At 58.2% G+C, this 22,862-nt stretch overlaps 1 protein-coding gene across 2 annotated transcripts in view; it reads right to left on the reverse strand.

Moving 5' to 3' along the window:
• Nucleotides 1-22,862, reverse strand: part of ADAMTS17 (ADAM metallopeptidase with thrombospondin type 1 motif 17) — an 88,109-nt gene that overhangs the window by 14,153 nt on the left and 51,094 nt on the right. For both annotated transcript variants that reach the window (XM_079764018.1, XM_079764017.1), the window contains exons 13-20: nt 21,456-21,622; nt 18,310-18,437; nt 16,062-16,182; nt 13,861-13,941; nt 11,607-11,764; nt 8,712-8,871; nt 8,043-8,178; nt 563-767 (exon numbers count right to left, since the gene is read on the reverse strand). In XM_079764018.1, the coding sequence (XP_079620144.1) occupies nt 563-767; nt 8,043-8,178; nt 8,712-8,871; nt 11,607-11,764; nt 13,861-13,941; nt 16,062-16,182; nt 18,310-18,437; nt 21,456-21,622 (1,156 nt within the window). The remainder of the gene's footprint in view (nt 1-562; nt 768-8,042; nt 8,179-8,711; nt 8,872-11,606; nt 11,765-13,860; nt 13,942-16,061; nt 16,183-18,309; nt 18,438-21,455; nt 21,623-22,862) is intronic.

Raw genomic sequence — 22,862 nt, forward strand, 5'->3', positions numbered from 1 at the left:
TATCTATATGTCTATGTATCTATCTATGTGTGTATTTATGTGTCTATGTATCTACGTATATACCTATGTAATTATCTATGTATGTATTTATGTAACTGTATACCTATTATCTATGTATTTATGTATCTATGTACATATGTATCTATGTGTTTATGTATCAACTATGTATCCATGTATCTATGTATTTATATATCCACCTATGTATTTATCTATGTATCTATCTATGTATCTATTTACTTATCTATTTATCTATCTCTATTCATCTGTCCATCCATCTATATCTACATGAGAATTTCCATAGGAAATGGGACCTAAAAGCACTCTGGTATATTATCAGAAAACGCCTACCCGTTATCAGTAACACATTTTCCATGTTTTGGCCGCGCTGTTATCGCGGAGGGACTCAGAGAGCACGTGAGCGCCAGTGCAGCTCTGCGTTGATTGGGGGCTGGCGGGGACCGCGACGTGTGAAGTGGTGTCACGAACACGACGCAGGAAAAGGGACCGTGAGGAGGTCCCTGCGGACAAGGGCCCGCGGCCCCGGCGGCGGCCGGGCACCCACCTGTGACCACTCGGACGCTTCCCAGATGGACAGGCAGTCCTGGCCCTCGCAGCTCTGCACGGGGGCGGGCCGGGCGCCCGGGCAGGACAGGGGCCGCGTGGTGACGTGGGAGCCGTTCTGCAGCTGGTACACGCAGGTCACCTCCCGCTGCTGGGTGCCCTTCTCACAGGTCGCTGAGCAGGGGCTCCACGGGCCGGCCACCCACCTGCCCGGGAGGAGAGACAGTGAGAGGAGACCGGGATCCTGGGACCTGGGGCCTGCGGGACGCAGGACGAGGCAGAGCAGAGAGCTCTGCACGGACTCTGTCTTTTCCCTTGTTCATCCTCTCCCGAGGACCCTTTTCCACCGATTTTTAGAGAGAGTGGAAGACAGCGGGAGACAGAGAGAGAGAAACATCGATGTGAGAGAGACACATCGATTGGCTGCCTCGCCCACACCTCGAGCCTAAGCCTGCAACTGAGGGACGCGCCCTGGACCAGCATCGAACCTGAAACCCTCCAGTCCACAGGCCAACACTCTATCCACTGAGCCACACCGGCCGGGCAACCTCCTGATTTCAAAATTTGGGACCTGAACTCCAAACCTTACGGCACCTCTGTGGGCCCGCCGGGTCCGCGGCGGGATTCGGCCCCACGCCTCCCGTCGGGGGCTCCGCGCTTCCACATCCGGGGGCAGCTGTGCCGGAGCGGAGCCGGCGTCCACGCGGCCGTGGGTGTGCTTTCCTCCGCTCTCGCCCACAGAAGCCGTGACGGGGCACCGGCGCTGGTCACACGGGCACCTCAGGCACTGCCTTCTCCTCTGCTTTGGTCCCCACACCCCAGCTGCACTCACTCGTGCGCACACACACACACACACACACACACACGCACGCATCGCACAGACCCACACGCATGTACACACGCACACACACTAGCTCGTCTTTTGGTTGCCTTAACAGATGAGTCCCAAGCATCCTGCCTTCAAACCATTAGAAAGAGAGGCTGCCCAGGTGACTGACGTGGCGTGGCTCTCCCAAGACACCCGCGTGAGTGGGACCAGCCCGAAAGGCACCCCGCAGCCCACACCCAAGCCGGCTGCTGCGGGGAACACAGGGGCTTAATGAACACCAGCAGGCGCCCCCCCGCCCGGCGCCCCCGCGGCCCAGCCCCACACGGCGATGGAGGTGGAACCCCGCCAGCAGCCCCCCGCCACGCCGCCCGGCTGCCCGCTGTGGCTATGAAAATGCTCGGACTTCCTCAGCGCTCTGCCTGCGGAAAGGTTCCCAGGGGAGTTCCCCGAACCAGGGCGAGCCAGCTCGGCCTCTCCAGGGAAGTGTGCGGAGGGGCCGGGCCGAGGGGCCGGCCGGACAGGCCCAAGTGTTGGGAGGCGCAGACACGGGGCTCCCGGAGGGACCAGCCGGGGAGCTGGCTGCCGGCGCCCCGAGCTCGCCCGCCCTCCAAGGCTCTGGCACGCCGCTTTACAAGGAGGCAGTTTGCAGTTCTGCCTGCTCCCACCCAAGACTATCTTTTTTTTATATGTATATATTTTTTTACTGATTTCAGAGAGGAAGGGAGAGGGGGAGAGAGAGAATCATGGATCGGCTGCCTCCTGCACACCCCCTACTGGGGACCGAGCCTGCAACCCGGGCACGTGCCCTGACCAGGAATCGAACCGTGACCTCCTGGTTCACAGGTCGATGCTCAACCACTGAGCCACACCGGCCAGGTCATGACTACCTTTAGCGGCAAGCCTCACATTCGCCCACTGAACCCCGCCTGCCAAAGACGGGCCGATCTTCTGGGTGGTACTGGTTTCCCAAGCCTGCCCTCACCTTGCTCTGGCTAAGAACCTCTTAGGAGGCAAGAGTCTCGTTTGGGCTCACAGCTGAGTCGTTGGTGACCTTGCTCACGAATCTCCGCCCAGGTCCTATCTGTCCATCTGCCAAATGGGATGAGTGGCTCCTACTCATTTGTTTCTCACTGTTATGTGCCAACGCTCGGTCATAGACGGCCATCCCGTTATCATCTAAGTATCCCCTTCCGGATCAACCGAGGCCTTAGCAGACCCGTCACAGAACAGTCCGGGTTCTGCACCCCCAATCCGTCAACTTAGCTGCTTCTTTCTTTAAAAAAAAATATTTTTATTGATTTCAGAGAAGAAGGGAGAGGGAGAGATAGGAACAACAATGACGAGAGAGAATCATGGAACAGCTGCCTCCTGCATGCCTCCCCTACTGGGGATGGAGCCCGCAACCAGAGCATGGGCCCTGACCGGGAATCGAACCCAGGACCTCTCGGTACCTGGGACAATGCTCAATCCGCAGAGCCGCACCAGCCGGGCGTAGCCGCATCTTTCCAAGGCCGCCCCCCTCCTCCTCGGGGCTGGGTCCCACCGAGGCGGCGTGTTCTGAGGACATTGCAGAGCTCGGCTGCGGCACGTTGGAGAGACACTGCGCATTAACACCGCAGGCTAATGAAACCGCTGGGAGTTCCCTATGAAACGTTACAGCGGGACACCTCCACCATAAAGCATTCCTGCCCTTTTGCTCACGTCCCGGAGTGATTCAGGATCCCAAGCACATGGGGTCACAGCAGATGCTGGGCAGATGCTCCTCTGGGAACAGCAGGGAACGAGAGGCAATAATTAGTCTCAATTAAGTTCCCAATGAATTACGGAGCGGGGGGTGGGGGGGGCCTTTGGCGGCTCAGCCCCGAGTGGCTTGCTGGGCCCAAGGCAGTGAACCTGGTCCAAGCCTGTTTAGAAACTTGGGATGGCTTTGGCTAGTTCACGGTCAGAGTAAATTGCATACAAGTCTTGGCATGAGAGGAAATAATGAGTCCCATAACCACTTGCAATTGGAAATAATAATTTGTTAATAATTTTAATAGCTAATGAGCTACAGAAACCATGTCCAGGAGTCCTCCGAGCAGAAGGGGAAAAGATCCATTTTATTTCTGGCTTTCTTCCCTTAAAATATGTTTTATTGATTTTGAGAGAGAGGAAGGGAGAGGAAGAGAGAGAGAAACATCGATTGGCTGCCTCCTGCACGCCCCCTAGTGGGGGTCTACCTGGAAACCCAGGCGGGAATGGAACCGTGCCCTCCTGGTTCACAGGTCGACGCTCAACCGCTAAGTCATGCCAACTGGGGAAAACTCTTACATGTTTACAAATATTTCTCTAAAGCCTCGATGCTTGAAGGACAGTTTTGCTAGATATAAACCCCCCCTTTTCACAGTCTCCTTCCTGGTCTCTGCTGTTGTGTAAGGACACCACTCACACCCACGAGACAACGGGGACCTGGGAGTCGGGGCGCACCCCCAGAAACCACCAGGCGCGCGGGGCCTGGAAGGGAGGAAGAGCAGAGTGGGCGCCCCGTTCTCCGGGGACTCCGACCCCTTCCCAGCCATGGGTTTCCGTGGAGCTCGCCGATTCCGTGGCCGCCCCACCACGGGGCCCCGCCCACCCGCCCGGAGCAGTCACGCCCGGAGGGTGACAAACTCCGCGGGCAGAGCTGCGGTCAGACCCCCAGAGGCCTCCCTGGACGGGAACAGAGGCGACCTGGGTCTCGCTGTCACTCCGTGGTGATGGACCATGGGACTGTTTTTATTTTAAAAAAACAACAAACCTGTTTTTATTGATTTCAGAGAGGAAGAGAGAGAGAGAGAGAGAGAGAGAGAGAAACATCAATGATGAGAGAGAATCGTGGATCGGCTGCCTCCTGCACACCCCCTCCGAGTGGTGGAGCCCCCAACCCGGGCATGTGCCCTGACCGGAAATCGACCCCTGACCTCCTGGTTCACAGGTCGGCGCTCCACCACTGAGCCCCGCCGCCGGGCCCATTGGGTTGTTTTCCAGCTCGATTAGTAGAAATGCCACCGAGACTTGCTAAGTGCCGCTGACCCGAGTACCACCTCGTCACGCTGTCTGTCGGGCACGCAGTGTGCCCAGCAGCGCCCCTCCCCGGGGCGCGCACGCAGCCTGCTTTCCAAGAAATGCGCACCCGCGCCACCGGTCTGAACCGCTGGCTCGCCCTCCGAGGGGCTGACAGCGGGCGGCGTTCCGGGGGCCCGCCCTCGGGTCCTCTCGGGGAACTGGAGCCCGCTCGCAGGCTCTGGCTCTTCTCTGCCGGGCCATGATGTCACCGAGCCACCAGCAGAGCCGGGAGGTGACAGCCGGGAGTTCGGTGACATCCCGGGTTGGAGTTCCTCCCGGAACGGGGCCTCGGACACTCTAACAACGCACGGTGACAGATGACAGGCGGAGCACTTCCGTGTGCCAGGGCTGTCCCGAGCAACGCGTTCCTGTTAACTCAGAGGGGCGTGCTAGCCGTGTCCCCTGCGACCTGGGCATGTGCCCTGGACAGGAATCGAACCCGGGACCCTTCAGTCCGCAGGCCGACGCCCTATCCACTGAGCCACACCGGCCAGGGCCTTCAGTGGTATTTAAACCCAAACACAGGTTAGCAGGCAGAAGTGCGGGCAGGACCCAGCGTTCATCCCCATCCCCATCCAACCTAAGCTCGTTACTTCAACTTCCCAGCATCCTCCCAGCCGCTCTGTAATGAGCCACCTGGGCAACGCACGTCTGGAATCTTCTAGTCGCACCCCAGCCCGTAACCCAATCTCGGGGTCTGAACGACACTGAACCCCTTTCACATCCTCTTTCCCTCCCCACGCCCAGCCCCCGTCCTGCTGATAATATTATCTGAAGTTCACAGATGTAGAGCTTGGAAACATTCACGAGGTGCAAAATGAACCACTCGCAACTGCTCTGCTGTTTCAGTTTACCCCAAAACACATATACATTATGTAACTTGCCCTGGCAGGTTTGGCTCAGTGGATAGAGCATCGGCCTGCAGACTGAAGGGTCCCAGGTTCGAGTCCAGTCAAGGGCATGTACCTTGGTTGCAGGCTCGATCCCTGGCCCTGGTTGGGGTGTGTGCAGGAGGCAACCAATCGATGTGTCTACCTCACATCGATGTTTCTCTCTCTGTCTCTCTCCCACCCTTCCACTCTCTCTAAAAACCAATGGAAAAATATCCTTGGGTGAGGATTAACAACAACAAAAATTATCCAAACTTGTTCTGACAAGAAAGGGAATGTTAGCATATAGGAGGACCTTTTATTACCTGTAAAGTACCAGCAACGGTTAAATTATGTAGTTATACACTGGATTAAAAATGTGTGTGTGTGTGTCTGTGTGTGGTGTCTTAAGAAATGATGAATAGCCCGGCCGGCATGGCTCAGTGGTTGAGTGTCGACCCATGAACCGGGAGGTCACGGTTCCATTCCCGCTCAGGGCACAGGCCTGGGTTGCAGGCTCGATCTCCACTAGGGGGCGTGCAGGAGGCAGACAATCCATGATTCTCTCTCATCACTGATGTTTCTCTCTGTCCTTAACCCTAACCCTAACCCTTCCTCTCTGAAATCAATAAAAATATATTAAAAAACATTTTAAAAAAAATTATAAAAAGAAATGATGGAGAACTCAGCGAACGCTGGGGCCCAACAGCTGGCCGATGAGGGTCATTAATGGGGTGCTGCAGCTGAGCAGTGAGGATGGTTCTGGCTCGCGCTCAGGGGCTCACTGGGCACGGAGGATTTTACAGGCATTACTTCACCAAATCTTCTCAAGGCTCCGGTGAGAGAGGCTCTCATTCCCCAGTTTACAGATGGCGAGGTCAGGTCACGTGCCCGTGAGTGCGCCTTTAGCTCGTGGTGGCACTGTGACCTGACCCAGGATTCCTGGACCCGGGCCCGTGATCAATGACCCCTGGCTCGGCCAGCCCTGGGTAACTGGCAGCATTCCACCCCTTGCCTGGTTAGCTACCAAACCTAACGGATCGCGTGCCTTCTGCCTTCCCATATAGGGATGTGAGGAGCTTTCGTTCCCAACTGGAAGACGAATCTGTTGGCATCAAGGCCACAGTCAAGCGTGACGAGGGGAAGGAAGGGCGAGAGTCCGGCAGGAGCTGATGCTGAGAGCGTGGCAAGAGGAGAGCTACTGGGCGGGGGGCGGGGCGGAGCCAAAGCCACAGTAACAATTAAACGCGCCACTTTTATTTTAGCGGAAAGCGGGACAGAGAAGCTTCACGTGTCAGACCACCTAGAAATGGATGCGATCATGGCATCTTTTCAGATTTTGGCTGTGCCTAAGGATCCACATGTTGTACGCTTCATTATTAAGTCATGATCACACGCATGCACACACACACACGTGCACGCACAAGGCACACACGCAAACACACGGACACAAACTCATGCATATATGCACACATGCATGGGGAATATGCTTCCATAAAAACAGAAGGGATTCCACTCAATCTTAAGCCCAAACCAGGCAGACCTGGTTAAGATATCTGAGCAAAGAGGACATATTTCAACTCCAAGTTCACTTCCTCACAGATGACTATTCGGGGCGCTTGCCAGGCAGATATTTCGTATTCTTCTCTGAATCCCCCGAATTCAACGCACATGCAGTGTGCGCCGCCTGGAAGGGGGCCCAGCCCTAACCACTCTGGGGGCACAGCTCACAGCTCGGCGTTAGCTTTCCAAGTGGCCCGTAAGCTCTGAGGGCTGAAGAGACCAACTCAGTGCCGCTGAGCTGCGGTCCCAGCAGGCCCCGGTCCCTGTCATACCCCTCCTCACTCCAGGACACCGTGGGACCGGGCCTTAAGGGACAGGCTCGCCCCTTCGCTGCCAGATGACGGCAGGGCCTCTGAGCCTCTGGGCCTCTGTCCGGCAGACGGCGGTCAGCACGGGGAAGGCCACGAGCCGCAGCCACGGCAGCTGAGCAGATCTGCGATTTCTGCCTCGCCTGCCAGCGCCGGGGCCGGGTTCGCCATGTGTTTGTGTTGGTGCGGGAGGCTGGCGGGAGGCCATGTGCTGTGTGTGTCAGATTCCAGATTCCAGATGGCTAGGGCGGGGCTTGGGAGCGGTACCCACAGGGGGACGGGGTGGGATTAGAATAAGGAGGTGCTAACGGGTGCAATTGGGGAGGGAAAGGCAGCTTGCTGGGATCTGGATGGGAAAAGAGGGCTGAAGAAAATGGAATGGGGGTTGGGGAAATCGAGGAAAACATACGGGATAAAGAAAACCATCCCCCCGCTTTTTAATTTGATTTTTAGAGAAAGAGGAAGGGAGAGGGAAAGAGAGAGAGAAACATCAACGATGAGAGAGAATCATGGATCGGCTGCCTCCTGCACGCCCCACACTGGGGATGGAGCCCACAACCCAGGCATGTGCCCTTGATGGGAATCGAACCATGACCTCCTGGTTCCTAGGTCGACGCTCAACCGCTGAGCCACGCCGGCCTGACGGATTGTACATGTCCGTCCCAGTTCGGGCTTAGCAGCCAGAGATCCAGTATTTCCAGCACACTGATCCCTCAGCAGCCAGGGAAGGCGGCAGAGAGGGGCCTGTAGCGACTGTCTCACTCCGCCCCACGCCCGGGCGCTGCTGCCCCGCCCCGGAGGCTCGGCGCCGGAGACCCCGCTCCTTACCGTGCCTGGCATGGGTGTGAGTTGCACCTTCGGACCTGGGGCTCCGGGCGGCTCGCCGGGGGGCAGTCGCTGTCATTCACCAGCGTCGTGGTCTTGTTCACGATGCGCGTGCAGGACACGATGGTGCGGCGTTCCCCTGGAAACCAGCGCACAGGGAGCGGAGAGGCTGTGGCTGCCGCCTGGGAGGGGCATTAGGTCCCGCTATGGAGGGGCCTCCGGGGCATCTTCTGATCAGAGACTCGTTGAACCGACTAGGGTCAGGGCCGGAGAACTATAACCTCAGCCAGGAGGGTGTGCAAGACATGGGCAGGGCAGTGCGGGGCAGGAGAAAATTCTAGACTAGGACCAGAAAGAGGCAACCGCTGCCCGGCCGGCGTGGCTCAGTGGTTGAGCCATAGACCCATGAACCAGGAGGTCACGGTTTGATTATGGGTCAGGGCACAGGCCTGGGTTATGAGCTCGATCCCCAGTAGGGGGCGTGCAGGGGGCAGCCGATCCATGATTCTCTCTCTCATCGATGTTTCTCTCTCTCCCTTCCTCTCTGAAATGAACAAACACTGGTTATGTGCCCAGCCTGTCCCTCTCTGTGCCCTGACCTCAGAGCGCCTGGAATCCACGTCTCCTTCCTTTAACAAAACCCGCAGGCACGGGCCCAGGCCCCGCGCTCACCTCCTCCACACTGCACGCTGCACCCTTCCCAGCCGCTGTGGGTCCAGAGGAACAAGGAGTCCTGGGGTTTTTCGGGTTCGCTCTGATTCTCAGCCGTGGCGTTCACGGGGATGGTGTACTCATAGTGAATTCCGTAATTCTGGTCATGAAATAACAGCACCTGGACGGGCGGCAAAAGAAAAGGCCGCTTTAAAAATCGTGCAATAGCCCGGGGGCGGCTGACTGTGCGCGGGGAGCCTCCCTGTGGGGTTTCCCTCCCGGTGGGCACGGGGTTTTAAAACAGGTTGGACCTGCCCAGCCGGTATGGCTCACTGGTTGAGTGTCGACCCAAGAACCAGGAGGTCAGGGTTCGATTCCCTGTCAGGGCGCATGCATGTCCATGTTGCGGCTCCATCCCCAGGAGGGGGCGTGCAGAAGGCAGCTGATCCATGATTCTCTCTCCTCATTGATGTTTCTCTCTCCCTCTCCCTCTCCCTTCCTCTCTCTCTAAAAATCAAACAAGAAAATCATATTCAAATTAACGTTGCAAAACAAGGCCTCCTGTAGGACTTTCACGTGGCCTGGCTGTGGGGGGGGGGGGGGGGGTCTTCAGGGTAGGCCTAAAACCAGCGGGTCCCCCCAGGTCAAAGCCACTAGCAAGTTCACTTCCAGGCCGGGAGGTGCAGGAGGGGCCAGCGGGAGCTGAAGGCAGACCGTGCAGGGCCCACCTGACTAGACGAGGGGAAGGCCAGGTGGCAGGTGCCTGAGACTGGAGCCTCCTCCCTCCCCGGTCTCCCCCTCCCCCAAGCGCTTGAGTGCGCGGTGGGTGGGGGTGGGGCGCCGCGGCAGCATAAACATCTCCTTCTCCAAGGAACAGACTTGCAGGAACGCACTTGGAAACCGGCCTCCGGTGGAAAAGAAAGTTAAAAAGAAAAAAAGCCTCTTTAGAAGAGATCTTTATTATCTCAGTCTGGGAATACAAGCCTGGTGAATGGGGGATCCATCTGAAACCAATTTCGTGCAGTTGCGCAGCCACAGAGAATCTGTGTGCGTGTGCACCACTGGTTTCCCAGGCAGGTCCCGTGGTTCCCCGCGTGTGCGTCCTGGTTTGGGGGGCAATGGCTTCTATGGACAGCCAGAGGGGCGCCTCTCGTTTCTAGATTTGCAAACTGGAAGGAACGGTCATCGTTAGAGAGAGAAGCAGTTAATAGTAACGGGGCTGGGCCTGGGGCTGCGGCGGCGGCGGCTCCGTCTCTCTGAGTTTTGTTTCTCGTGGTCGGAATGGATCCCGGCTGTGCCTGGGCCTGAATGGGCTGGCGATGCCCTCGGGCCGTGGACGCTTTGAGAAGAGACGGAAATAAACCCATCCTGGCGCCTGCTACAGAGGGCAAGTGCCCGGGCGACCGGGAAGGTGACCTTGAGGGTCTCATCTTGCCCTTGGCTTTCTCTTAGGCCCTCCGCATAACTGCTTTTATTTTATTATTATCATCATGATTTCCCATCCTCACCCGAGAATCGTTTTTCCATTGATTTCTAGAGAGAGTGGAAGGGAGGGAGGAGGAAGGGAGAGAGAGAGAGAGAAACATCGACCTGAGAGAGACACATCGATTGGTTGCCTCCTGCACATGCCCCTCCCGGGGCTAGGACACCTGCAATTCAGGTACGTGCCCTTGACCAGGAATCGAACCTGCGACCCTTTGGTCTGCAGGTGGATGTTCTAACCACTGACCAAACCGGCCAGGGCTGCTTTTATTTCATTTCATTTTATTTTATACATTTTTACTGCGTTCAGGGCTCATAGGCACAGCTGTCCCGGGAGTGCTTTGATATTCTTAAAAAGGATGCATCAGCCTAGCTGGTCTGGCTCAGTGGGTAGAGCGTTAGGCACAGACTGAAGGGTTGCAGGTTTGGCTCCGGTCAAGGGCATGTATCTCAGTTGCAGGCTCCAGGCCCGGCCCTGGTTGGGGCATGTGCGGGAGGGAACCAATCAAAGTGTCTCTCTCACATCGATGTTTCTCTCTCTCTCTGTCTCTCCCCGTCCCTTCCACTCTCTCCAAAGAAATCAGTGGAAAAAATCCGCAGGTGAGGGCTAACCAAATAAAAAATAAAAAGGACGCATCAGCAGGTGGTCCGTGGGCTGGGGGGCGTCCTCCCCGACAGGTAAGACAGGACCCCACAGGTTTCTGAGGCCACCCGGGGAGTCGGCATTCCCGTAGAACCTGGGCCGCCCCCCCAGTTCCCGGATGCCTGTTGCAAGCCGAGCTTGGAAAATCTGAGCGCTGTTGGTTTGGAAGGAAACGGAGTCAACAGCTCCTTTCCAAAAGGTAATTTCCAGCGTGGATACACACACCGTGGGGCGGACCGGTGCCATCTGATATAAAAACACAGACTTCGCGCGGGCCGTCTGCTTCCCGGGGCCAAGTCTCCCTGGCGGCCGCATGGCTGCGCGGCTCCTTCCCGGAGGCTGTTCCATTTAAGAAGAGGTTGGAGCCCCGCCGGCGAGGAGCTGGGGCGACGCTCTGAGAGGGGAGAAATCTGAAGCATGCCCAAAGGGACGAGATAAGGAAAGATGGAGGCCGGCCGGCAGGCGTGGCTCTGTGGTTGAGCGTCGACCCATGAACCAGGAGGCCACTGTTTGATTCCCAGTCAGGGCTCATGCCCGTGTTGTGGGCTCCATCCCCAGCAGGGGGCGTGCAGGAGGCAGCTGATCCCTGATTCTCTCTCCTCATTGATGTTTCTCTCTCTCCCTCTCCCTCCCTCTCTGAAATCAATACCAATATATTTAAAAAGAAAAGAGAAGATCCAGAGAGAGCCTTGAGCTGCGGGTGGCCAGGTAAGCCACCAGGAACCGGGTGCACCTGCCCGCCCCCCAAACCCCCAGGAAGAAGTACCCGGGGAGTCCGCGCCAAGCCTCACCATCAAGTGCAGGGGGATTTTGGTCGGCCCCTTGGCGGAGATTTTCTCCCACAGGCCCCTGCGGACGTAGCGGACCGTGGTGCCCGCGATCTGGAACTCTCCGGGGAGCTCGATCTTCCAGTCGCTGTTGATGGACCTCCGACTGGAGTCTTTGAGGGCTGGGAAGAGAACGGAGAGCATGGAACGGAGGCCACGCAGAACGTCTGTACAGAGCGACCTACCACCCAGCCATCCCTCTCCTGGGTACAGACCTCCCAAAAAACTCAAAAACTCAAAAATCAATAAAAACATTAAGAAAAAAAAAAAAAGAGCACAGGGAATTCTAGAGGGACCTGGTTCTGTCTGTGATGTATGTCTGGGGCTCTGATCGGCCGGGAAGAACCATTTCATTTTTGGGCTCCGCCGGGGTCAGAGGTCAGACGTTTTATTTTTATTTACTTATTTTTTAAATATATTTTATTGATTTCAGAGAGGAAGGGAGAGGGAGAGAGATTGAAACAGCAACGATGAGAATCATTGATCGGCTGCCTCCTGCACACCCCCTACTGGGGATCGAGCCCGCAACCTGGGCATGTGCCCTGACCGGGAATAGGACCTGGGATCCTTCAGTCCCCAGGCCTACGCTCTATCCACTGAGCAAATCAGACGTGGCAGGTCGGACGTTTTGAATCGCTGTCTGAAACACAGCAGGGCCTGCCTTTGTGTATTTTGCTGAGGAGCCATTAGGAGCCTCTTAACGGGAGAGGAACTCCCCACAGAAGGGAGGGTGGGTCCCTGCTCCCCTCACCCCCAGGGCAGGGCAGACAACCTCCTCCAGGGCCCAGAACCCGAGGTCACGTGATGCATGTCTGTTTCCAACCCGGCCCTTCTTTCTCCGGGCAGAGATTTACACGTTGTCCATGGACACAGGCTCTGGAGGGAAAGATTGTGGGCCACGCTGGGGAGCATGGAGGAGGCACCCCTGGCCGGGGGGCAGGGCTCCTTGTTAGCTGGCTGCAGGCCCATGCGGGGGTCTGACCCCCGTCCCCAGGCCTCCCGCCCCCGCCCCTCCCCGCGTGGGGCTGCGCAGGAGCGGGCTCCTCGCGTCTCTCCTCCTGGATTGCACTGGAAGACTTGACCCGCAGTCAACCCACTTCTAATCCTGGCGCCGCGTCAGCGCCTTTTATTTCCACCCGGAGGCCCGCCAGCGCTGTTCTGAGCCGTGGATGCGAACTGCAGAGGCATTTCCTGTTCCAGGTGGTTTCGAGCCGCGAGCCAGGCGGCGTGGGCTGGAGGTAGGCGGGGTGAATTCCTCGGGAATCGCTCCCAGCAAATACGAGGGGAACTCAGAGCTCCACGGGCCTGACTTCCAGAGCGCCCAGCCCGGTGCCAACATGGCTGGTTTGAACTCAACTTCAGAAACGTAAGGAGCGTGGGCCACCTCCGGGCTTGCCCTAGTGCCTACCCCAGGCCCTGGAATCCTGGGGTTCTGACTGGCAGAGGAGATGAGGGGACCAAGGCAGGCCGGGCTGGTGCGGCTCAGTGGTGAGCATCGACCTATGAACCAGGAGGTCACGGTTTGATTCCCGGTTTGGGCACATGCCCGGGGTGTGGGCTCCATCCCGTGTGGGGCGTGCAGGAGGCAGCCAATCCATGATTCTCTGTCATCACTGATGTTTCCATCTCTCTCTCCTTCTCCCTTCCTCTCTGACATCAATAAAAATATATATTTTTTAAAAGTCCATTTCAGGTGGGAATTAGAAATAGAAGTTGAGCGATCTAATGGACCCTGACACCCTTCTGCCCTTTCCACATTTCCACGGAAAAGCAGAGATAATGTCCCCAATTCTGCTCACTACCCGGGGCTCGGGTCAGGTGAGCGATGGTGCTGGGAAGTCTTGGCAGCCCAGAACCATGAGTCCTTCTACCATGACACCTAGCATAGGAGTTTAACGCCGATGGCCTGGGACAGTGGTCGGCAAAGTCATGAGTGCACAGAGCCAAATATCAACAGTACGACGATTGAAATGTCTTTGGAGAGCCAATTTTTTAAACTTAAACTTCTTCTAACGCCACTTCTTCAACATAGACTCGCCCAGGCCGTGGTATTCTGTGGAAGAGCCACACTCAAGGGGCCAAAGAGCCGCATGTGGCTCGCGAGCCGCGGTTTGCTGACCACGGGCCTGGGGGAATGCTGCTGACCCCGATGACCGGCCGGCCCTCCACCTCCGCCCTCGGAACAGACACCGGGAGCAGGCCACTGTCGTGGCGTTACCTAGGAAACTGTGGGCGGGTTTGTCCTCCACCACGCGGATCCTCCGGGCTCCGGCGGGAATGACAGCGGCTTCGATATAACCTGCGGTGACAAATCACATGGGTGAACCACCCCTGCCCATCGCCCACCAAAGTCCCCTCTACACCCCCCCCCCCATAGAGATTTCAGAGCTGGTGGGCCGGTGCAGCTATGACAAGTGTCCATCACAGATGTCCTTCTATGGCCAGAACCCCTGGGCTGCCGGAATGCCAGAGAGCACCGCTTACCTATCTGCATGAGTCATGGGTTGAACCGAATCTCCCCCCCGCCCCCCAATTCATTTGCTGAAGTCCTAACCCCGGGTACTCAGAATGCGACCTTATTTGGATTAGCGTCATGGAAGATGCAATTAGTTAAGACGAGGTCTTTGATATGTTGTTAAAAACAGAACAGACTGTTGAAGAAAGTTTCTCTTTAAGAACAAAACGCAAAGGGGTGCGGAGCTCGTGGGTCGCCGTGGGGGGTTCCCGTGGACACAGTCGCTGGCGCCAAGGCCCGAGTGGACGAAAGGCCGTAACGTCACATGGCGATCTAATGAATGAAGTGAAAGCCTCGTACCGAGAGCTTTCAAAACACCCCATTCAAACACGTCGCTGTGTCAACGCAACGAAGGCTGCGCCTGCCCGAGGAAGGCGGCGTGAAGGCCCCTTGGAGCCCACGCCTTCTGCAGGCGAGCAGCCGGGGCCTCGATCGGCTCAGGCTGGGAGGCAACAGGCCGGAGGGTCATCAATAACCTCCATCAGCCTCTCCAGGACACAGAGGAGGGCGTCCCGGAGGGCGTGGGCGCTGTCCCCGTGGGGGCTGCTCGGAATCCCCAGCTAAGTACGGAAGGTAAAAGGGCCCAGAGGAGTTCAGACGAGGGTCAGGATTCCATGGAACCGGCAGAAAGCCTGCGTCTGACAGCCTTTATCTCTCTGGGATGGTATTTCTCTTTGATAGTCACCCTCTAGGTGATGAGACATCCCTCCCGGGTGCTGGGCGGAGATGAAAGGGACCTCCCTATCAGAGCTGACAGAATCGGCCATCCGTCAGCCACACCTGGCGCCAAGGAGCTGTCACATGACCTGGGGGAATCCTACTAGCTCGAAGCTGGGTTCCTCCTTCCACCTGAAATGCCCAGTCCCACCGCCACTGACAGTTAATCTCTACTTGTTCTTTTTTAAAAATATAATATATTTGTATTGATTTCAGAGAAGAAAGGAGAGGGGGAGAGAGACAGAAACATCCATGATGAGAGACAATCATGGATCGGCTGCCTCCTGCACGCCCCCTAGTGGGGATGGAGCCGAAACCCGAGCATGTGCCCTGACCGGGAATCGAACCGTGACCTCCTGGTTCATGGGTCGATGCTCAACCACTGAGCACGCTGCCTGGGCCATCTCTACTGGTTCTTTAGGACGTAGGGGTGCCCTCATCTGCCTGCAGCACCCCCGCCGAGCTGCCTCCCCCTCACACAGGGACTCAGGCTGTTTGCTGGGGGTCCCCTCCCTGGACTTGGTGTCTGTTACATTTTCCTTCTGCATACCTCCTGCCTCTGACATCGTCGTCATGCTGAGTAAATGTGCATTGGATGAAAGGCTCGTGGGCCACCGTGGCTCAGTGGTTGAGCGTGGGCCTATGAACCAGGAGGTCGCGGTTCAATTCCCAGTCAGGACACATGCCCGGGGCTGCGGCCTCGATCCCCCGTAGGGGGTGTGCAGGAGGCAGCCAAGCAATGATTCTCTGTCTTCATTGATGTTTCTCTCTCTCCCCCTTTCCTTCCCTCTCTCTGAAATCAATAAAAACATATTTTTGGAAAAAAAAATCAAAGGAAAAAATATCCTTGGGTCCCGAGGATTAACAACAACAAAAACGTTTGAAGCGGCTCAGTGGCCAGTGGCTATGAGACTAGACGGAGCCGCCCGGCTCCCCTCAGTCCCCCTCAGGAGCCGGGGGGCAGGCACGGATTCTCACACAAGCCCCCATCTTACAGACGGGACCCCCGCGTCATTGTGGATAAAACACCTTCCTCTGCCTTTCAGAAACTGTGCCCCTGAAGTCCCAGGTCACCTCCCCATGACCCACCAGCCCTTCAACACCCAATGCAGGGCAGGCACACGATCGCCGGCTTGGGGGCGAAGGGAGGAAGACACCCGCAGAACACAGGCTTGCGCCCCGCTCACCTGTCCCCCGGGAGTGGCTGAAGTCGCCCTTGACCACGCGGCAGGTCTTGCCGTCCCCGCTGCACACCCCGCACCGGTCCTCCTTGGCCGCCGAGCCAATGATGCCGTCGCAGCCGATTTTCTGGGGGACCAGAGAGCCGCGTGAGCCTGGGTCCCGGTCTCAGGGAGGCCGGGCATGAGGCGACTCCTCCGTGAGGCCCAGCAGACGGGGCTGGGGGCCCCGATACTCCCAGAGGCCCGAGCAAATAGCTAACTTATTTTCAAGTCCGAAGAGCAAAGCGTGAATGGGATCCGGCTTGCATTATGGATCTGTGACTCATTGGAACGATGATAAATGCCACGGAAGGGGACATTTGCACCCACCTCGTGGCCAAATGCATTCTTTAGTGTCTGACAGAGAGAAGGGGGCCCAGGAAGGCGGCAGCGCCCCCAGCCCGGCAGGCGTGACTCAGTGGCCTGTTTTTCTGGCTGGGAAGGCGAGCGTGCGCTTTCTGTAACTTAACAGCCATCTTGCAATGACAGCGCATTCTCTCTCCTCCGTCAGAGGGACGCCACCGACTCCTTATTCCACTGGGACTGAAGACTGTCAGGCCGGGGGCACCAGCCCTCCACCCGGCATTTCCTGGGCTCCCGGTTAGTCCTACCAATTCGCAGCCCTCGCCTATTTTTTTTTTAATGTATATATTTATTGATTTCAGAGAGGAAGGGAGAGGGAGATGGAGAGAGAAACATCAATGATGAGAGAGAATCATGGATCGGCTGCCTCCTGCACGCCCCACACTGGGGATGGAGCCTGCAACCCAGGCCTGTGCCCTGACCGGGAATCGAACCGTGACCTCCAGGTTCCTAGGTGGACGCTCAACCACGGAGCCACGCCGGCCGGGCTTGCCTCCCCCTTCTCGACTCTCCCCTTGTTTGGTTAAAGGGCACGCCATTTCTCTGAGCACGGCGCCTGGAAAAGAACATTGCTGAGTTCTCCCGTGTATCTCACTTTATTTTGCTCCCATGCTTGGTTGCTGACTTGGCAGCAGAATTCTAGAATTCTGCAGGAGTCTATAATTATCTCCATTTCTTCTGCCAGGGTGCGTTTTCCTGTGTGTTTTTCTTGGTCTTTCTCGGGCCGGCTGCTGGTTTCCTTCAAATAGCAGGTCATCTCTGGGTGACCGCTCACATGTGAGAAGGAGGCACACAGGAAGACCAACCCGGGGAGCTAGACTTGAGGGTGGGGGTGCCGCGTGGGGGCCCCCTCCTTCCTGTTTCTCTTTGTCCCCTTCCGTGGCATTTATCATCGTTCCAGTGAGTCACAGACAGGCAACATCGGGATGGGTTTGGGGACCATATCCCAGTGGGAGGGGCAAGTTCCCAAAAGCCAGGCATCTGCGCCCCTTGGGGTACCATTTGCAAAGGCATCTGCTTCGTTCTGTATCTTTTGTCTCGAACCAGAGCAGAGCTTGTCCAAAAACATACGCTCACACGCATCCCCCAGCCTCGCCTCGGCCACACCCGCTCTTCCCTTTGTCATCACGTCTCAAGTTGCTCAGACATTTGTGAACATTCGACACCACGAGACCCTCCTCTTTCAGCCACCGCGACTCCTGGGTGGTCGCCAGGTGAGCCCACAGGAGGGGTGCCAGGTGGTGGGAGGCAGCCCCCTGGCACCTTCTTAAGAAAACCCAGTCCCCTGCCCGGCCGGCCTGGCTTGGTGGTTGCGCAGCGGTCGACCCGTGAACCAGGAGGTCACGGTGCGATTCCCGGTCACGGCACACAGCCGGGTGGCGGGCTCCATGGCCAGCGTGGGGCGTGCAGGAGGCAGCGATCCATCAACAGATGTTTCTCTCTCACTCTCTCTAAAATCAATTTAAATATATATATATATATTAATCCTCACCCAAGGATGTTTTCCCATTGATTTTAGAGAGGGTGAAAGAGAGAAAGACAGAGAGAAATATCGATGTGAGAGAAACACATCGATTGGTTGCCTCCTGCACGCACCCTGACCAGGGCCTGGGCCAGGGAGGAACCTGCAACCGAAGTACTTGCCCTTGACCGGAATCGAACCCGGGACCCTTCGGTCCGCAGGCCAACGCTCTATCCACTGAGCAACACCGGCCAGGGCAATAAAAATATATTTCTTTTTAAAAAGAAAACCCACTTCCCCAGGGCTCCCCGGCCCCCCACCCCCGCCGAGCCCCCGAGGAGAGCGAGCCGCCTCCTTGCAGCCCCGCCGAGCACGGAGAACACACGTCACCTGGCACCTGCCGTGCACGCAGAGGTCGGTCTCGTAGGGCCCGCAGGGCGTGCCGTCCAGGACCCGGTCGGCCACCAGCAGCGGGGACTCCTTCCCCAGGGGCGAGCAGTACAGCTCACACGGCTTATCTGGGGAGGGAAAGGGGGTGAACGTCGGCGTGAGGAGGGCCATGCAGGGCGCGGTTGACTGCTCTGCAAAGGACCCTCGACGGACCACGGACGCCTGCGTGCGCTCTCTACCAGCGTCTCCCTAGGGTCCTCCCGGGCGGGGGGGCGCCTGGGGAGCGAGGGGGGGGGGCCAGAAAGCCTTGTGGGGCTTGCAGGGCCTCAGAGGACCGGACACGGCGCTGGAGGGCTCCTGCCACAGCGGATCCGCTCTCCCCCAGCGCCCGGGCCTTCTCGAACGAGTGCCGTCACTAAAGGGCCACTGCGCTCGCTGCTCTCCGTGGCTGGTGTCCCGTGGCACCCTGACCCACGCCGTGGGTGGGAAGGCGTGTCCTAGAAGGCTAGAGGGGAGTGTCCTAAGGTTATAAGGAAGCGTCCCCTGGCTAAAGCAGTTTCAAAACAGTGAATTAAAAAAATTTTTTTTTTAATTTTTATTGATTTCAGAGAGAGGAAGGGAGAGGGAGAGTGAGAGAAGCATCAATGATGGGAGAGACTCATGGATCGGCTGCCTCCTGCACGCCTGCTACTGGGGATCGAGCCTGCAACCCGGGCCTGTGCCCTGACCGGGAATCGAACCGTGACCTCCTGGTTCATAGGTCGCCGCTCAGCCACGGAGCCACACCGGCCGGGCGGGCACCTTCCCTCTGTTGTGTTAAGCAGCTCCAGCTGGCCTGACTGAGCTGGAGTGTGAGAGCCTTCACCAGCACACCGCCCGGTCCCCCCGGGGGCTCCAACCCGGAGGGGTTCCGCCTTACTGGGGAGACGGACTGGAATGTGCAGGGGCGGGCGCGTGGCCTGCTGGCCCGGCCCGGGAGGCCTGAGCTCTTCAAGGTTTCGGCTGCGATGAGGTTCCACGGGGAAGGCAGGAGCGGGTGGGTTGGCCCTGGGCCACGGCCACGTCCACGGGTTCTGTCGGAGGCTTTTCCACGGAGCAGTGGTTTCTAAGGAGCGAGGGTTTGTGGTCCCGAGTCCTCCCTTGGAAAATCTACCTCTGCAAGAATTTCCTTGTTTTCTTTTTTTCCCCCCCTTCTTTTGAGAAGAGAAAATAGGAAAAAATATAGCGTCTCCCTCCCTGAACTGTGCGTCACCGGCCAAAGAATTCCGCAGCGATAGCAGAGCTATGAATAGGGCAGTCACCGGGGGCTCCCCAAGAGCCGGGCCGACCGCGGGGTCGCGCCTGCCGCTGCCGAGCGGGCCCAGGCCTTTCAGAAAGCGGCGGTGGACAGGGACGCTGACACGCTGCTCTCTCCTCCCTGCTCTGGGTCGGCCATTGAGGATTTGGTCTTTCTCCTCTGCAACGCTCCTCAGCAAAGGGCTGGCTCCTGTTCATGTTTGAGAAGGAGATGAAACCGAATCTGCGGGAAGGCTGGAGAGTGCACCCCAGAGGGGAGGTGGCCCCTGCAAAGCCCTGAACTCCAGGTCTGTCAAAGGCGAAATGCTGACTGTACCCCGGCTTCCTTATCCAAGACGGTGGCCTTTTCAGCACCCGGCCGGCATGGCTCAGTGGTTGAGTATTGACTTAGGAACCAGGAGGTCACGGCTCGAATCCTGGTCAGGGCACATGCCCAGGTTGCAGGCCCTGTCCCTGTAGAGGGTGCGCAGGAGGCAGCCGATCCATGATTCTCTCTCATCATTGATGTTTTTCTCTCTCTCTCCCTCTCCCTTCCTCTCTGAAATCAATAAAAATATATTAAAAATAAATAAGTATGGTGGCCCTTTTCAGATCAAAGGTGGTGGTGCTCACCATGATGTCTTGCTTTGTGGGGGGGGAGGGGGAGGAATACACCAAAAAGCGAGTGGGTGAAACCGTCCGAAGGCAAGGAGCCTCCCCAAGGAGCCCCCGGCGAGGCCCCGGAGGGGGGTCTGGGCAGAGGTGGCTCCCAGCCACTGCGGGGCTGGGCGGCGGGGAGGTCAGCCCTCCCGCCGCGGTTAGACGTGAAAGGCAGCGTTTCGGGACTTGGAGAAATGGGTGGAAAAACAGACATTTCCGTGGGATTTCTGTGTTTGAAGAAACGAGGCCGGAGAACTGAAAACCGAAGCAAGAGGCGAAGGAAAGGAAAACACAGACCCCGTGCACAGAGCGGAGCGGAGGGCGGGGCGAGCCCTGGCCGTGACCTCCTCTCGCTCCCGGGAGTGGGAGGCCCGGCCCAGGGCTCGGAGTCCTTGCCTCTCAGTGTGGGCACGGCTGAAGGTTTGCTGTCTCCCTCCCGCCGGGGGGTCCATGTGCACCCGAGGCTGCTGGGAGCCTCCCGCGGTTTCCTGCGGCCCAGGCACGGCCAGGCCGAGGGCGGCGAGAGTCTGCATGCAGCTGCCGGCGCCCCTCCCGGGAAGCCGAGGTACACAGGCTCCTCGGGGTGGCCCTGGCTGGTCTGGCTCAGTGGATTGAGCGTCGGCCTGCGGACTGAAGGGTCCTGGGTTCGATTTCAGGCCCGGGGTGCAGGCTCAAACCCTAGGAGGGGGCGTGCAGGAGGCTGCCGATCAATGATTCTCTCATCATTGATATGTCTCTCTCACTCCCTCTCCCTTCCTCTCTGAAATCAAAAAAATAAAAAAAATTACAAAAAGAGTGAAAACCAACCCAAAACGATCCTGGAAATTGCAGGGAGCACCAACAATGGAAAGGGAGGCGGCAGACGCCCCCTGACCCGGCCCCGCACAGCCTCCCCCTCCACACAGTTGGCCCTGGGCCCTAGAAGCAGGCAGCAGGCTGCTGGAACCACCCCCCTCTACTTGCTGCAAATGGGGGTGCGGGAGGCATCTGGGCTGCTGCCTGCCTCGCAGGTGCTCTTGGGAAATGGCACAGAGCTATGTCGTCCAAGGTCAACGCCAGGCCCTAGCCGTGGGTCCCTCCCAGGCTGACCTGGGCAGGAGGACTGGGCGTCCTCGGGGCGGACTGCGGTGGGGGTGCCCTCCGGGTTCTCCCAGGAGGTGTTCAGGTTCCCGGGAAAGGAACGGAGGGAAAGGACACGCCCTATCCCTTACCGTCCACCACCACTGCCGTGAGCAGCCCCTTCTTCTTGCTGCTCAGCCGGTCGTGCGTCTGGCACTGCTGGTCCCGGAAGCTGGGCAGGCCCTTGGGGCAGGGCGGGTTCTCGCAGGCCGCGTGCTCCACGCTGGCGCCCAGGCAGTGCGCGCCCCCGGGCCCGGGGCTGGAGGGGAGAGAGCGGCCCACTGAGTTAACCGGCCCGGCGGGTGCTCCGTCCCTGCCTCCTTGCCAGGAGGGGAGGGGCCGGGCAGGTCTCCAGGGCACCCCCTCTGCTCCCCCCCTCCCATCTCGGTGTCAGTGAGCCCTCAGGGAAGTGCAGGCTGAGGCCGTCAGTCAGGGCCATCTGGACACGAATGCGGTGAGTATCGGTTAGCCAGATCCACCCACTGTGTCTTTCATCCGAACTTCAAACTTAGCCATCGGGCCGGCCGGTGTGGCTCAGTGGTTGAACATCGACCTACGAACCAGGAGGTCATGGTTCGATTCCCGGTCAGGGCACATGCCCGGGTTGTGGGCTAGATCCCCAGTAGGGGGCGTGCAGGAGGCAGCCGATGGATGATGCTCTCATCATTGATGTTTCTCTCTCTCTCTCTCCCTCTCCCTTCCTCTCTGAAATCAATACAAATCTATTTAAAAAAATAAAAATAAAAACCATCCACGTGGTTTTGGCGTGGCAAGGGCACATACGGGGTTTCCCTGTGGGAGCCAAAGCCGGGACAGGGGCCTTAGCCAGCAGGTGGCTTCCCCTCCTGATGCTCCGGGGGGCACTCCGCCCCGTGACCTGCCGCCTTCCTGGTTCCGGCTGCTTCCACGCCCTTCCTCCTGGGGCTCCCACAGAGCTGCCTCTCCTCCCGAGAGCCCCGAGCCTTTCCAGCCCTCCTCCCCCAGACACGCGCCCTCGGATGCATGGGGCTCCGGCATCCGCCTTACAGGCGACCTTCCCACCCTGCAGACTTCGGGCGGAAACTCCCACCGAGAGGGACACAGATCAGGGCGGGGAAACACGTGCCGAGGAGGCTGGATCCAAGACACGGATGACCCCCGAGCCTGGATGTCAGCTGGCGAGAAGCGCACATTCCAATAGCTGGAAAGACCAAGACAGAGAGAAAGAAGGGGGTGAAGGGAGGGACTCTCTTGCCAGTGTGTTTGGACAGTGAATAAACCAGCTGGAGGAGACGGGAGAGGGGCCAGGACTGAAGGGAAGGGGGGCGGGGGTGAGGCCAGGCCGAGATGCGCACAGCAGGGAGGCTTGCACATCCTGGGACCTGGCAAGGCAGCCGGCCTGGTGAGGGGAGGACGGAGCCGGAGGGAACGCTGTTGGGTCAGCTTGGCTCTGGGCCGCCATCAGCTGTGTTCTGTAACCGTCACCACACCAGGTCCGCCTGCAAAAGCAGCTGGCGCGG

The sequence above is a fragment of the Cnephaeus nilssonii genome (assembly GCF_951640355.1).
Source record: "Cnephaeus nilssonii genome assembly, chromosome: 24".
NCBI lineage: Eukaryota > Metazoa > Chordata > Mammalia > Chiroptera > Vespertilionidae > Cnephaeus > Cnephaeus nilssonii.